The sequence below is a fragment of the Xiphophorus couchianus genome, chromosome 19, assembly GCF_001444195.1.
Source record: "Xiphophorus couchianus chromosome 19, X_couchianus-1.0, whole genome shotgun sequence".
Lineage (NCBI taxonomy): Eukaryota > Metazoa > Chordata > Actinopteri > Cyprinodontiformes > Poeciliidae > Xiphophorus > Xiphophorus couchianus.
The window spans coordinates 1,019,140-1,034,952 of NC_040246.1; the positions used below are offsets into that span (position 1 = coordinate 1,019,140).

The 15,813-nt window shown below is 38.2% G+C and overlaps 1 protein-coding gene across 5 annotated transcripts in view; it reads right to left on the reverse strand.

Annotated features, from left to right (window-relative positions):
* slc4a11 (solute carrier family 4 member 11) overlaps positions 1-15,813 on the reverse strand; it is a 148,883-nt gene that overhangs the window by 36,725 nt on the left and 96,345 nt on the right. For all 5 annotated transcript variants that reach the window (XM_028001596.1, XM_028001600.1, XM_028001598.1 and 2 more), the window contains 2 exons: positions 11,857-11,980; positions 5,822-6,031 (listed from right to left, as the gene is read on the reverse strand). In XM_028001596.1, coding sequence (XP_027857397.1) covers positions 5,822-6,031; positions 11,857-11,980 — 334 coding nt within the window. The remainder of the gene's footprint in view (positions 1-5,821; positions 6,032-11,856; positions 11,981-15,813) is intronic.

A 15,813-nucleotide genomic window follows, 5' to 3' on the forward strand; every position in this document is an offset into this window, starting at 1 on the left:
CTCCCCTTTGTGTTTGCTGGTTTTATAAGGCCACGCATACTTACACGTGTGAGTGTGTGTCTCCGTATGGGGCGGGGGCGGGGGATGATCACCGGCTTTTGGCTCATGTGTGATAAACATAAAGTCTCAGAGAGGGAATTACTGTCCACCTGTTTACCATTCGCTCCAAACGGTCAAAAGTGTGAGGCAATGGAAAGGAAAAGCATCAACAATTTGGCTTTTTTTTTTTTTTTAAGTATGAGTTAGGGGTATGCTGTGGGTGGTCTGATGTGAAGGAATGAGAAGGCAGTTTTCTGCTGACTTATTTTTTAACTATCGCTTTGCTGTTGATTGTACCTGCTCCAACTACTGCCATGGCTCAAATTTCCCCCTCCCCCAACCCCCCACTTTTTTCTACCTCTATTTATTTATTTAAAAAATCTTAGTGCCAATCTTTTTCTCTGAGTGGCACTGAGCCCTTTTAGACCTGGGATAAATACCTGGCAAAATACTGAGCGACTACAAGAAACAAGGACAAAAAAAACAAAAAAACGAGGGAAATGTCTAGGAGCCACGGCTTGTCAAGGTAACATTAGGAGGTGATGTTGGTCCGTGGAATTGAATAAAGCCCCTCTGGTGTGCATGTGTTTGTGTGTATGTGCATGGGCGTTTGTGTAGCTAAGGGGTGGAGTGGCTTCTGACAGGACTGAGATGTAAGGTCATTTACCCACTGAGGAGGCCTGACAGAAGTTGATGCTGATTGATTAGGAGGAGAGAAAAGACGAATGAGTAAAGCCAGTTGAGTGAGCAGGACAGGGTGACAGGTGGTATGAAAGAATGAGGCGCCGCTTTAGGAAAAGTTCGAGCTGCAGTGGCTTGTAGCGTTCACAGTGTTGCAGGCAGTGAACACTGGCTCCACTCATCTGTTCAGTCCACTGTAATCCAACTCTGTCTAAAACGTTCATTTGAGGAACTTTGGTCCGCCTAAATATCTAGGTCTCGGCTTGATTAAAGTGAACTCTGGCACGGTTCGAATGCCTTTGTGAACGGTAAACACTCCAAAAGCAGGAAGTGGACTGTAGCGCAATACAAACATGCGGGTCTAGGGCTAGCGGAAGAAATGACTTGAGAGAAATCCTTTTCTGAAGATGGAAGTTGTGCTCAGTGTCTTCAGAGATTTCCCTGTTGTTTCCTTTGGTGGTTATGGTGCAGAAAGCGAGAGGATGAACAGCTTTGGTTTGTTTGACTCAGTGCGGTGTGAAAGCAAACCACAGCAGCTGAAAATGTAACAAATGTTGCAACTTTGGTCCCAATCAAACCGAGTCTACCAGACTATCAGGTGTGAAAACACCTTCAGAAGTCACCTCTACTTATTAATTAGGTGACTTCTGAAGTTAAAGAAAGGTTTGGGACCTCAATGAGCACTGCTCTATCCATCATCTGAAAATGGAAAGTGTGTGGCAAACCTACTAAGGCGTGGCAGTCTATCTGAAACTGACAAGTAGGGCAAGGAAAACATTAATCAGGGAAGCAGCCAGGAGGCAGGTGGTAAGGCTGAAGGAACTGCAGAGATCCACAGCACAAGCGGGAGCATCCGCTGACAGGACGAGAATTACTCATGAACTCCACAAATCTGGCCTTTTTGTAAAAGTGTCAAGTCATAGTGAGGAGAAAGATATAAAATACACCGTACACAGTTAAGCACAAATGGTGGGGGAAACAGCAAACATGGAAGAATGTGCTCTGATCAGATGAACTTAAACTTTTTGACCTGAGCAAAATCATGAAATTTTACCAAGTATTTTTTATCTTGTTTCTAGTGCAGATGTCTTTTGTGTAAATTTAAGTGCATTAACTTAAAATGAACCTTTCAGGAAGATATATGAGCTTGTTTCAAGTCAATAATTCCTTAATATTAGTAAAAGGTACTGGTTCCATTGGCAAATTATTTCACTTATAACACTGGAAAAATGTCTTGTTATAAGTGAAATAATTTGCCAATGGAACTACTGTAGTACTTTATACTAATATTAAGGAATTTTTTGAAACTCATAACTTGCTAAAAAGTTATTTACAAGTTAGTTTGGTCTAATTTCAAGTGATGTAAGATATTTGTACTAGAAACCAGACAACATTTTAAAAAATATATTTTGTGCTTTTGCAGTGTAAAAGCAAAAAAGGTATGTCTGATGAAAAACACCAACACCAATCCCCACAAAACGCTGTGACAATGTTGTTGGCTCTAAGGACGACCCAAAACAGACAGAGGACACAAAAATACGGGTAAAGAAGTGAACACAAACTTGAAAAGTATGTACCCACAGACCAAAGGCTAGAGACAAATACACAAACAGAACACTACTGAACACAATAATAACTCAAATACAAAGTCAGATGGGCAAAAAGAAATAAACAGATGAAAACAAGACATAAGAAGGACATAGAGTAGACAGAACCAAAATAAAACAGGATATTGCAAAATGAGAATGAAGATACATCAGAAACCCAAGTATCTCATCTAAACCCTTCTGTTTCCAGACACTCTGCATCCATAGTTTGAAAAAGAAATATAGATGCATAAAGCAATGAACGTTGTTTCTATAAAGTATTAACTTTGAAAAATAAATACAAATCCAGGCCACACTTTTCAGAATGTCATTATTAATAGTGCGTTCAGGTGGACTGAACGCACTATTAATTGTCATTAATACAAAATCAGCGGCTTCCATCACTTTGAGATGATGTATCATATAAAATCCCAACAAAATACAATGAAGACTGTGGTTGTTGTGTGACAAAATGCTAAATAGTTTGTGGTGTCTAAACACTTTAGCTAAACATCCATCCATCCATCCATCCATTTTCTGTTCACCCTTTGTCCCTAATGGGGTCGGGAGGGTTGCTGGTGCCTATCTCCAGCTACATTCCGGGCGGGAGGCGGGGTACACCCTGGACAGGTCGCCAGTCTGTCGCAGGGCAACACAAAGACATACAGGACAAACAACCATACACACACACACACACTCACACCTAGGGAGAATTTAGATAGACCAATTAACCTAACAGTCATGTTTTTGGACTGTGGGAGGAAGCCGGAGTACCCGGAGAGAACCCACGCATGCACAGGGAGAACATGCAAACTCCATGCAGAAAGACCCCGGGCCGGGAATCGAACCCAGGACCTTCTTGCTGCAAGGCAACAGTGCTACCAACTGCGCCACTGAGCAGCCCACTTTAGCTAAACATGGGTTAGGGATTTAAGTTGTTGAAGACGAAGGTGAAAAATAATAAACTTAAAGCAAAGAAGCAAACTAAATATAGATGTTCATTTTGCTTGAAATAATTCATACTGTTACGATGCCTCTACAAAATGTGTGAATGCTACCCAAAATCCCCTTTTCCCCCAATTTTGAAAACCGATTTTAAAGCATTAAGTTCTGGTATCGGAAGAATCGATATTTCACTATCAATCCGCACATCACTAACGGCAACTCCAGAGATCGTTTAACTCCACTGATTAACGTTAATTCAGTTGCATCAGCCTAGCCATTATCTACTGCACTTTTTATAAGATTGACTTTTGGCAAATTTTCTAATCTTGGTTGGACATGGATGAGGATGGATGACATTTTTTGTGTATAAGGTGCTGAGACAGACAATTTGCAGTTGTCTGTCTTTGTAAGATAAGCTACTTCTGAAGCTAGTAAGCATGTAATGGTATGCCAATTTCTACCTGCGGGTTAAAGAGCTGCTCTTGTGAATATGAGCTCTGAACAGTCATTAACCTCAACAGCTATTGCTTAAAAATAATATTGACAAGTTTTTGGTAGCTTCTGTTTTTTTTGGCTTCTCATTTGTAGCTTCAGATTTGGGAAATGACTAAAGGGCAATTCTGCCTAATATTTCACTAATATTAGGCTTGAGGATGTTTAATTTGCTGTCATTTAAAAACTTAAATGCAATTAGATTTAAAGCTTTGATTAGATTATTCCACACTGTTTGCAGGATATTTCAAACACTATTTTTGATTTGTGAATTTAAGTAGTTCCAGTTTGAAGAATAATCATTAACATGGCACTTTATTTTACAAATCAGAAAAAAGTTTCAGAAATAAACAGGGTTTGAATGATTTTACTATTAGCGTAATAATCTAGTCCAGGTTTGAACAGTGTAGGTATTGTTTTTTTAATTATTCAAATAAAGCAGATTAAACACATGTGACGTAGTAAAAAATTACGTGGAATTGCCTTTTAAAAGCTTCCCAAATTGGAAACTAATCAGAAACTAATTGTAATAAACTCTACTAAAGCTTAATTTAGTTTGAGTTTTTATCTGGGTCTGTTTGCCATCAGATAAGGGTATTTAATATTGGCCATAACAAAAAGGATACTCAGTTCTATGGCGTTTACAAAAAATAACGAGGCCTCCGTTGACATATAAAGGTGATTGTAGGCTTCATTGTGAATTGTGTTTAAAGCCATGACTCTAAAGTAGTGTCTCCTTTATAGATTCTGTGCTAAAACCAGTGTTAACACACTATTAAATAATTAAGTCATTTTTAAGTAATTAAAATGACTTTGTCTTGGCATCTTGAATTCCTGTATTATTGTATTTGAGCAAATGAACTAAAGTAAGACTTGTTTTTCCAAGTAATCCAAGCCATTGCCATGGCGAAGCCTTTGCCAGACACGTCTCCATCACAAATTGCACCATCTACAAGAAACTTTGGGAGTGGCGAGTGACGCTGTGCTTCACATTCTTGAGGTAAGAAATTTATGATACTTTTTCATCATTACATTGATTACAGTCCCTAAAACATGGTTTGTTTTGTGATTGTTTTTCTGTATGTGCTCCAATTAGCAGATGACCCAACAACTTCAGTCAAACAAGACCACTTTTCAGCTCTGTGGTGATCGTAAAACTAACTGCCTACCGGCCATTGGAACCAGGCCTGTCCTGATCTACTGAAAGGAGGACTGGTAGTGTGATGTACATCATATTGTGCTACTACACCTTTGAGCACGTGTGTGTGGCCACTCCTTCCTGTGCTGCTGACAGATGTCTGGAGAACGCCATGAATAAATGAGACAAGACTTCCACATATGAAAGGCTATGGCTGATTGGAAGAAGTTCATTGCGGAATAAGCTCCTATATTAATACTGTTGACGTCTAATCCCAAGATTTTTTTTGCATTGGACAATTTGGTTTGCTTGACTCTTATGGCATCTTATGAGTGCGGCAGATGAGTTTGAGTTTTCACTGTTCTGTCTTTCCACGGGATTGTTTCAGAATCAGATGCCCATCCAGCCTTTAAATCCTGACCAGTAGTCATGTTTTGTTGCGTTTATGTGAAACTTAAACATAATAAAGAAGTGAAAAGTAATTGAACTCATGTCTTCATTCCAAAAGGCCGATAACATCTCTTGTTCCAGTATTGACAGGATCAATTTATTGATTTTTGCCTTAGCATAAGAACCTTGAGTAAAATATGCAATGACAAAATAGATATTTTAATCCTTCATAACAATAAAAGTAAACTAGTTTTAGATGTTTCAATTCAATGTCAAGTAACATTTTCTTTACTTCAGAATATGTTTCTTAAAATAAGATAATATATCTTACTTGTACAAGTAAAATTGGCTTGTTTTAAGTAAAAATACACAAATTTTAAGGTATTGTAGATTCATCTTGGTTTGATATTTTTTCTTGTTTTGGAAAATCTTGACAAGATAAATTTTCTTTTTCTGTGTGCAGATAATTTTTCTTATTTAAAAAAAAATGATACCCTATTTTTGTACTTTTTTTTTTCTTGTTTTTGAAAGGGGACTTTTTGCAGAGCACCTTGAGAGGTTTGTGATTGCGGGGGACCGTCTCCTTCTTCCCCAGAGCGATGGGCTGCTGGTTGGCCGCTGTGAGCTGGTGCCTCTGGAACACCAAAGCCTCCTTAAACTCCTCCTGCGTCTTTGTCTCCAGCAGCTTCTGCCTGAAGGAGATGTCAGAGAAAAGGGTGCCAAACGTCCTGCCCAGCTCCATCGCCGTCTTGGTGCTTTTCTACGAGAGACAGAAAAATGACAAACACTGATTGGATCACACAGGCTATCCAACTGTTTTAAAGTTTGCTTCAATTATTATTAGAAAAAAGGGGATTTTTTTTGCGACAGAGCCAGACTAAGATTTTTTTTTAATTATGTCATAATATTAGCACAACAAAAGACACAATATTGCTAGAAAGTCATGGAATTAATAGAAAAAAATGTTTTAATGAGAGCAAAACTTTGATAGAGTTATGACCAGTCTAGTCTGTGATTCTTTCTTCAAAATACTCTGTAGCTTGTACAATTGTATCAAAGTCCTACAACTGATGACAATTTGGTGCTGATGTGTTAAAATATTAAGTATACCGTATTTATAAATACCAAAATATAACGAAAGGCTCAACATTTCCCCTTTTTTAAGTCAACTTTTTAGTGCAGAAGTTATAAAATTACTACTTCATTCTCTTAGTGTTGCTTCTTTATTCTGGTAGAATTTTGAGTTTATTCCTGCATCATCAAGACTTTATTCTCTATTACAACTTTAATCTCAAAGTTAATATCTTTTGTTAGTCTGGCACATTATTTTTGTCGTACAATTTATCTTTGATCTCTATTTAAACAATTTCACTGATACATAAAACACCAAATGATTTTATTACATCACCGCGTTCCATAAGATACTACTTTTTATCATAAACCATTAAAAATATTTATTTAAATAGAAAAATAACATGATTTATTAGGTACTTAGTTGACCGGTCATCTCGTTAATTTATGAGTAAACTGATTAAAACTGATATTAAAAATAAAAGAAATCTATTTCATTTGATTCTTTAAAAACTAAATAAGAAAATATATTTCCATTATAAAAGCCACCGATGCCTTTAGCTATGTTGCTATAGGTACATATTTCACACAGATGGAAGACTGGTGGCCTCCATTTTCTGTGTCAGTAATGGCCGACTTCTGTGCAGACGCAATAACATTTTAAGCATTACTCAAATACCATTCGAAATAAACTCCGATGTTTTTGGATTGGAATCGCCTCCAATTAGTTAGCAAGTTTAGCCAAACGTAACTGAGTGCAGCGACTGAGGGAAACCAAAAAAGGGAGCAACAACCTGAGCTCGCTGCGCAGCTCCAGCTTTTCCTTTATCCCTTCTGCAGGATAATGGGTCATGTGAGAATGAGGGAGGACTTGAGAGGCATCAACAGGAAACCAGAGACCATTTGTGCCCACATTTGTGCAGTGACCTGACTCCATCACAGCTTGATGTGTGTGCCATGTTCCACACTGACAGGATACCAATGATGAACGGAGGACTCTGCATCAGTGATGCCTCATGCTCAGATGAGTCAAGGTGGACAGACAGCATTTGCCAGATGTCGACTTCTGTTTGATATTGGAGTTCTGAGACGTTATTTTTTGCCGTGGCATTAGGGATGCCTTTCTTAAGATTATTTTTGATTCGTTTGGATGCAACGAGTAGAACGGACCGTCTTAATGAGAGCCTTCAGCCGTCGCGTCTTGCTTAATTTATGCCAAGGCAATTAAAGATCAGGTGAGAAACAAAGTGACGGGAAAGGGTTAAAAGTCCTTTTGAATGTTTTGGCACTTCCTCTGAGATCAAATATCCAATAAAAGTTAAAATATGGAACAGTAGTGAGCAGTAGTAGTCACCTGGGTGACCTTAAGTTCAACCTTGGTTGGACTATGCAGCAGAGCAAAGATAAAAACCCAACTTGAAATGCTGTGGCGTGACCATGAACAAACTACCCTTGTTTCAAAACGTACAATATGGTACGTTTATATAAAATAATTCTGCAGTTCCATCAATACAAATGTTTGATGGCAGGTTTTGCTGCCCGCAATAAAGAAAATCAACATTTATGTTATATACTGCATCTTTTATCTGAATGTGAAAAAAAAAAAAATCAAAAACAGAAGGAACCTGTATGGGGCAAACAGTTTCATTAAACGGTACCATTAAGTTTGAACTTTTGGGCCATTTGACATCCACTGAACCTCTTCATCTTATGGCCTTTTGAGGTAATCCCTGTGCTAATTTTGTAGTTGCTTACGGTGAAAATCTCATGTTTTGATAGAGAACTCTGTGTTAAAGCACTGATTCCAGAACCTGTTTCAAAATTTAAATCTACATGTTGAATTTTGAAGTGAGGTAAAGGTTAGCTCAAATGAAACATTACTGACATCCACATTTGTGCACTTTTTACTGAACAGCAGGAGAATAAACTGAGACTTCAAAGTCTGCAAAATCTTTCTGAAGGTTTTTGTACATGTGTGTGCGCGCTTGTGGGTGTGTGCGTGCGCTTTCAGATGTTTTTTTTGGCTTCATGTTTTTTGCTTCCTTAATAATCCCTCAAAGTATTTTCAGACGCTCTTGTTTTGAAACCCAGCATCACCAACACAAACTGTTTTAGATGCATTCTCTTAAAGAAATCATGAACGAGGAAGTAACTCGCTTTTACAGGCATAACTCTCTTTGAAAACCCTGAGCTGCAGACTTGGGCCGGTAGTGTGGGGAAATTGGAAGATCCTATGAAAAGAGATTTTGGAGGAAAAGAGGCAACTCCTGCTGCACTGCATGTGTGTGGTTTTGTTCTGTAGTCATTTTTATGTAAAGTTCAGCTCAAGAGGAGTGTGTGGTCATTATTATGAAACTACAGCTAACAGGGACAGATTGTTCATAAGTCATATAGAACAATTATACAAATCTAATCTGCCCTTTCACAGGAGGATGACTGTATCATGTCAGCGTCGGCCTGTGGCGTACACCCCAACTTGATGTCCTCTCTAGGCAAAAGATTGGATTGCTCTTTGCCAGCCACGTGAAGAGGACATTAGTGCCATGACTGGGTGTGTGACCGAGTACATAAACTTCTGTGTGGACAACACCGTCCCCACCAGAACAGTGAAAGGATTCCTTAATATCAAGCTTTGTGTCACCAGTGAACTAAAGGAAGTGTTGAATAAGAAAAAAAAACTAGCCTTCAGGGACTGAGGAGAAAATAGAAGCAACTCAAAGTCAAAATTAGAGATGACATTTAATTTCCCTTTGGGATCAATAAAGTATTTCTGAATTTGAATAAAAATAAGATTTGAGTCCAAAACGTTTTTCCAAGTCTGAAATCTGCTTAAGTCAGACTTGAGTTACCGTCTGTTACTTTTAGACCATGTGTAAAGAGAAAATGTGTTTGTGTGCGTAAGTGTTGTTTCTATGCAATCTGACCTGTATGTTGCAGTTGAGTGATTTTGATGAGCACAAAAACCAGTCATCGAGGAGACATTCTCACAGAACATGGATTTCTAAAACATATTTTGTCGCAGCTTGTTCTGCCTTTTGTGCTCTCTAGAGAAAAGTAACCCTGAAAACCCTCTGTCACAGCTCTGACTGCGAGAGTGAATCCTCGGCACCGAATCTCCCACTGTGAAGAAAAACAGAACAGCCTTATCGAAAAGCAACAGTGGAAAAGGTCCAGAAAAACTGTCACCATATTGTTGTGGGGATGTTCAGCAGTCGTGTGGTAAATGGCTTAAGACGAAGCTTAAAAGAGGCTGGAACAAAATATTTTGATAAGCTTCTCTATGTATTTACCAATGTTTCACAGACATGTGACCGTCTGCCATTTATTTTTATCCCATCAAAACTGATTCGGACTAAATTGTAACTGAAGCTGCCTTCCTGAATCAAATGCTTACAAATCACCTTTAAGCTATTAAGCCAAACTATGATCAAATTTAGGCAAATTTTTTAAATATTAACACATGAAGATGAATGAAAATGAGGGGAAATGAAAACCCTGCATCTTTTTCCTTGAGCGTCACTATTATGATGGTCCCTATAAAATCATTAGATTTTATAGCACATAAAACCCTAGAAAATATGTTGAAGGCTGCGGCGGTAACGCCTCAAAATGTTGACATTTTTAGAGGATATTCACACTGTTGTGAAACCATACATGAAACCAAGTAATGAAATAATAATAATTTAAAAAAATCTAAAAGTTCTTGCATGCTAAATATATTTACCGTGGGCAATTAAGCAAAGAAAAAGAAAAACAACTTCTTTGAGGGTTGTTGACTGACTAGTGATGGAAAATGCTCCACCAAGACGGCTATAGATTAACATACTGTACATTCGCCGGGCAGAGAAATTCTCATTATTATCATCGTGCCCCTTCAAAGATGTTCTCTTGCAGAGGAAGTCACCATAAAGCATAATTGAGGCATAATAGGTCTTTGTGTTTACTTGGGGCTCAGAATAATGTCTCTCAGTATGCCATTAGTGGCTTTGATTGCTGCCTCTAAGACCGGCGAGGAGAATCCTGCAGGAACTACAAAAAGGAACAAAAATAAATAAGGGCTGGTGTGGGAAAATGAAATAGAGACCAGATACTCAAACAAGCTGAAAATATATTATAGTTAGCTGAGGCATCTCTGATTGCAGGCTAGCCCCTCCCCCCTCTCCACCATGCATGACCATACTGGTGAAACTGGTGTGTTCTTGTCGGTTTGGGCAAATGAAGTACTCGAGGACAGAATGAGACAAAAATTTTTGGTTTTTCTAGCAATAAAAGGCAGATATTGGGAGGTGGCTTTCTTGCTGGAATGGGGCAACACTCAGCCTTCTGACGACAGGGGAGTGATGTGTAACTGTGAATGCATTTATCCAGGTATGTATTTGTGCTAAAAGCTCGAGATGGAGCAGAAAGGAACAGAAAGGTTGAGCTGTTTTATGGCTGCCAGAAATACTTCTCGTTTTGATGGAACAAAAGGAGATTCGGCAATAAAAAAAAAAAATACAAAAATGTAACAAAACAATCTTTATCTAAACCCCCAATAAATATTTAGATGAAAACTTTAAGCATATTATCAAAAATAAACTGTGACTTGTAATAAGCTGCAAATGGGTCTTAGATTTTCTTTCACTAATGGCTTTCTTTCTACCATCCACATTTGTCCAGAGGTAGATGGCCATGTCACAACAGGTTTTGTTGTAGAATGTAAGTTTTTGAAAGACAGATATCGTTTTATATCCTATCTCTGCTTTTAACTTCTCCAAAGCTTCCTCTCAGAACCTCCCGGCCTGTTCCTTGGTCTCCATGATGCTGCTTGTTCTCCAGCGTTTTCTAACAAACAAAGGAGGATTTCACATAAACAGTTGGAGTTATAGTGAGACAAATTAGCAAATATTGATAACAGCACTCACTTAAAGTGCATTCCTCTTTCCCACATTAAGAATAAACAAAGATACAAAGTGAGAGCTGTGTATTATATATTTTTGAATGTTCTCCTGAACCATCTTGTTGGTTGGACTCTGGGGTTGTGCAGACTGACTTTCCTCTTTGCGATGCATTCACATGTAGGTTGGATCTTTTTACTAATGAAGTATTTTTGAGAAGTAATTGGTGATGCTGTGTTTGTTAGGCTTGTCCAAATAAAGACAGATGAATACCTAATTTACATGTAACAATTTTTTTTTTTTTTGCTTTGTTTTTGTAGAAAAGCATTTTGCTTTCGCTTCACTATTATTGCTTGAATTTGTGTTGATCTATGACAGAAAATCCCAATGAACTTAAGGGGCATGAATACTTTTGCAAGTCACTTGCAAGTAAATATGGAAAACCTGATGTTGGCATTTTTAATGATTAATGAAAAAATTCAACGTTCAAAATGGCTGGCGTTACAAAATTGGGAAATCTTACACACAAATTACAATCATTAAATATAAGTAACAGGTAAAAGAAATATATAAATAAATAAATAAATACAATTTGGAATCATGAATGATAAAATGTAAATCTTGCCGCAGGTGTTACCATTTTGGACGGGGCGAGTATCAGGATGACATAGCGGACCTCGCAGCAGTTCTCCCCCCAGTTTTGCGGCCTTTCCAGACGAGAGATACACACATGACGCCTCTGGAGATGTTTGACGTTGCAGCTGCAGAGAGTGGAAGAAGGAGGAGGGTTTTTTTTTTGTTTTTTTTACAAATGTCAGTGCCTCAGTCCACCAGCGGTGCCCTTCATTTCCATAGATTAACCTCTTTCTGTGGAGCAACAGTTAGACAGCATTCAAATTTTCTGGCTAGACTTGTGTTCGCTCACACGTGACTTCACAACTGGAAGGAAGTAAAAACAAATATTCATCTGTCACTTTTCTCAGATCAGAAACCACAATAAAAACCAACATTATAAACACAAAAGGTAGAATAATAAAAGATAAAACAGCAAATATTTAACAAAGTACAGCACAGAAGTGGTTACCAGCCTGTCAGGAAGAATTTTCTTCAGCTTCTTTCTAAAAGAATCAACAGAATGATGAAGGCAGCGGATTCCACCATCTGGGGGCCACCGCTCTAAAAGATTTCTCCCCTCTGGTCTTAAAATGTGTTTTGAGGAATCATTAACAGCCCAAGACGGGACGATATCAGACGGCCAGAAAAGCTGTAAGGCTCCAGATAGTCAGAGATAAAGGCTGGGGCTCGACCACATGGGGCTCCGTGACTAAGGACTGAAACTTTAAAACGAATTCTAAAATGTGTTGGTGGGGACTGGAGAGGGCAAGCATGTAAAAAGGTTCCGATAATCAAGAGGAGATTAAATAGACGCATGAAGAATCGTCTCTAATTCAGCTTTTAAACACCACAGTTAGAAATATTTCTCAGAAGAAAAAAAGTTTACTAGTACTCCAGTAGGATTGCAGAAGAGAAATATTTTCCTGGGGTTTGGTTTGGCAGAAGACGCCAAAATACCAAAAAATAACGCTTGAAATATTATGTTAGCTTAAAAGAACAGAAGAGCTGAATATCATCAGCATAGAGAGGTTAACTCACATCAGACAGATTTCCTTCTTGTTTGGCAAAGGGGAAAATGTACAAAAGAAAAGTTCTAAACACTGGGCCCTGTGGTACTCCACACAAGTCTGACTACATCTTGGAGCCTATAGTTAATCAGAATACTGTGATCAATAATGTGTAAGGCAGATGCAAAATTCAGGACAAACATTACAGAGGATGCTCCAGAGTCAGCCAACATGAAATTATTAGAAACTTTGAATAAATCAGTTTATGTGGAATAAAGTTTATAAAAAACAGACTGAATTTCACAAGTTTTTCCATAAAAGAAATGAGCTTTTCTGACACCATTTTCTAGAAGTTTTAAGATAAAGGAGATATTGGAGAAAGGTCTGCAATGTTTATGCTGTGTTAGATCCAATTATCACTTCTTTCATAAGGGCTCAACAACAGCATGCTTGAAAGAAATTTTCGACCTGTTCAAAATGAATATTGCGAATTCCTGTTATACTTTATTAGAGTTAATGGCAGGAAACACATTTTTTAAACTACGTAGCAAGCAGGATGCCGTTTGGACAAGTAGACATTTTTATGTCATCCTGTAACAATGAAATGTCAGGGAGAGTTACTGGTTCAAACACACTGAGAGACTGAGAAAATGGAGAACCAGAAACAAAGTTATTCAGCTTAATTCAATAAAACTTGATCTATCCCAGAGGGGAAATTAAACAGGTGCAGAGGGCAGCAGCAGAACATATGAACACACACATATAACCACACAAAAAAACAAGTTGTGACACATTGATGGACATTATTCCCCTGACGTTATTGACTTTCATAAAAAAGAAAGAAAGAGAGAAAGTCATCACTGTCGGTTTTAGAGGACACGGATAATGCGGGGCCACGGGGGAAGCAAGAGAGCTTTTTGTTTCAAACAGGACTTAGAAATGTTCTTATGTAATCCCATTCAGTACATTTTTATACATTTATAAGAGAATCAAAGTTTCTTAAGGTGGAGCCTGTGCTGTTCCACCTTAACCCTTCCAGACCGAACGTAGCGGCGACGATCCAGCCAAATTTGCAGTGCCGTAGTTCCGCCGCACTTTGTGCTATCTGAGAAATTCCACTGGTTTCTGAAAGGGGAGACATTGTGCTTTCTGGAGAATATTAGGTTATTACAGTAATTTCACCCCCGCGGTGGCAGGGAGTGAAATTAATCTGAGGAGCATTCTTTTAATAGACGGTTAATTGCAAAAATAACTTGCTAGATACTGAAAGTTTCAGTTGTTATGGATAAATGGGCACATATATATTTACTCACAGGACATTTAAAGAACTGTGCACAAGTAAAATAAGCAAAACTATCCAGGCAGACATTTGAAACTTTAGTCTTATAGGGTTAAGACAGTTTCTTTGGGATTTCTCAATTGATTCATTTATCCATGAAGAAGCTTTTTTTTAAAAGGGGATTTCCACTGGTACCAGTATGCTAAGGATGTCTGAGTGATGATTACTAAAATGCCAAAGCAACATCAACATTAAAGAAATCCATCAGTAAAGACAAATCAACAAATCACAGAATATCTGAGCAAAATCCTGAATATTGAATACATAACACTGAACAAAAATGTAGGATTAAAAAAAACTCAAAAAATCACAGCTTTTCTTTTTGCTTTTCCAGTTAACAAGATACATGAATTATTAGATGTGGGTTGAAAAGATCTTCCTGAATTCAGCAAATCATTTGTGTTCCTGCTTGAAAAAAAAAATAGAAACATGACAGTTAGCGGCAGACATTAAAATCTGATGCTATGCTGATTCTCCTCCGTGTTGACCCTCTCCTGCGGTGGACTTTAACACTATCAGCATCGGCTAACTTCCTCCTTTGCTCTTATAATTACACAGGGAGAGAGAAAGCTCTGTGAGTTGAATATCAATGTGCTGTTTTGAGATACTTGTACAAATGACTGATGCTGTCCTACCAAGCATGAAACTCTTTAGAGGGTACATTATCATTTCATAGATACTTTCCGGTCTTTAAAAAGGATAAAAAAAAATAAGTAAAAGAGGTGACACACACGAGGTAAATAAATAAAATCCAGTGCAATGGATTCCCTAAAGAAGTCGCCTAATTAGCAGATAGAATCCAACTACCAGGTTATGCAAAGCAACATAACAAGCTTTAAGTTAGTTCTTATTGAGCACGGTTTAGTTCACCAGAACATTCCAATCCACCTGAAAAACCCAGAGAGTTAATCAAGAGGAGCAGCCAAGCTGAACGCCACCACTCTGAAGAACCTGCGAAGATCCGCTTAGACGGGACAGTTTGTTAAGAAGTCAACTATTAGTTATGCAAGCATGTGCTTTACACAAGAGCTACAGGACTGTGCTGAAGAATGGGCAGAACTTTCAGTGGGGAGGTCAGAAAAGCTGATGGAGACATAAGTCTGAATTCTTGAAAGGTTCTTGCTCAACGACTCAGGAGCTAAACACAAACACATATTTCAGATTTGAATCATTTCTCCCCTAAAATAGTTATTACTGTAATGTTTCAGTATGTTTGATAGGTCCAGTAGCTTCGATGCTTTTGTTCAGTTCTTCTCTCTTTATGCAGTGGTTATTTAGTCAGAAATACAAAAAAATCTGTTATAGATGCAGAATATTTTTATTAAAAATATATATGTTTTTTACATATGAGACAAATAATGTGTGAAAAAAAACCCAAACTCCAGTTTTCTCCCTATTGTCCTACTGCAGAAATGCACTGCCGCCAGTCAGAAACAACCAATCAGAGCAAAGGGGAGGGGCTTTGTGCTGTCAGTGAACCTCAACCTGCCATGAATGCGCAAGCTAGTTAGCATGACCACTGATGGTGGCAGATAGAGTTTTCTGGTAACTGTAATTTGTTTCTCCACCATTAGCACAGCTGCTGCGCAAACACAAGCTTGATTGACAGCGCTAAGACCCTCCTACTGGCTCT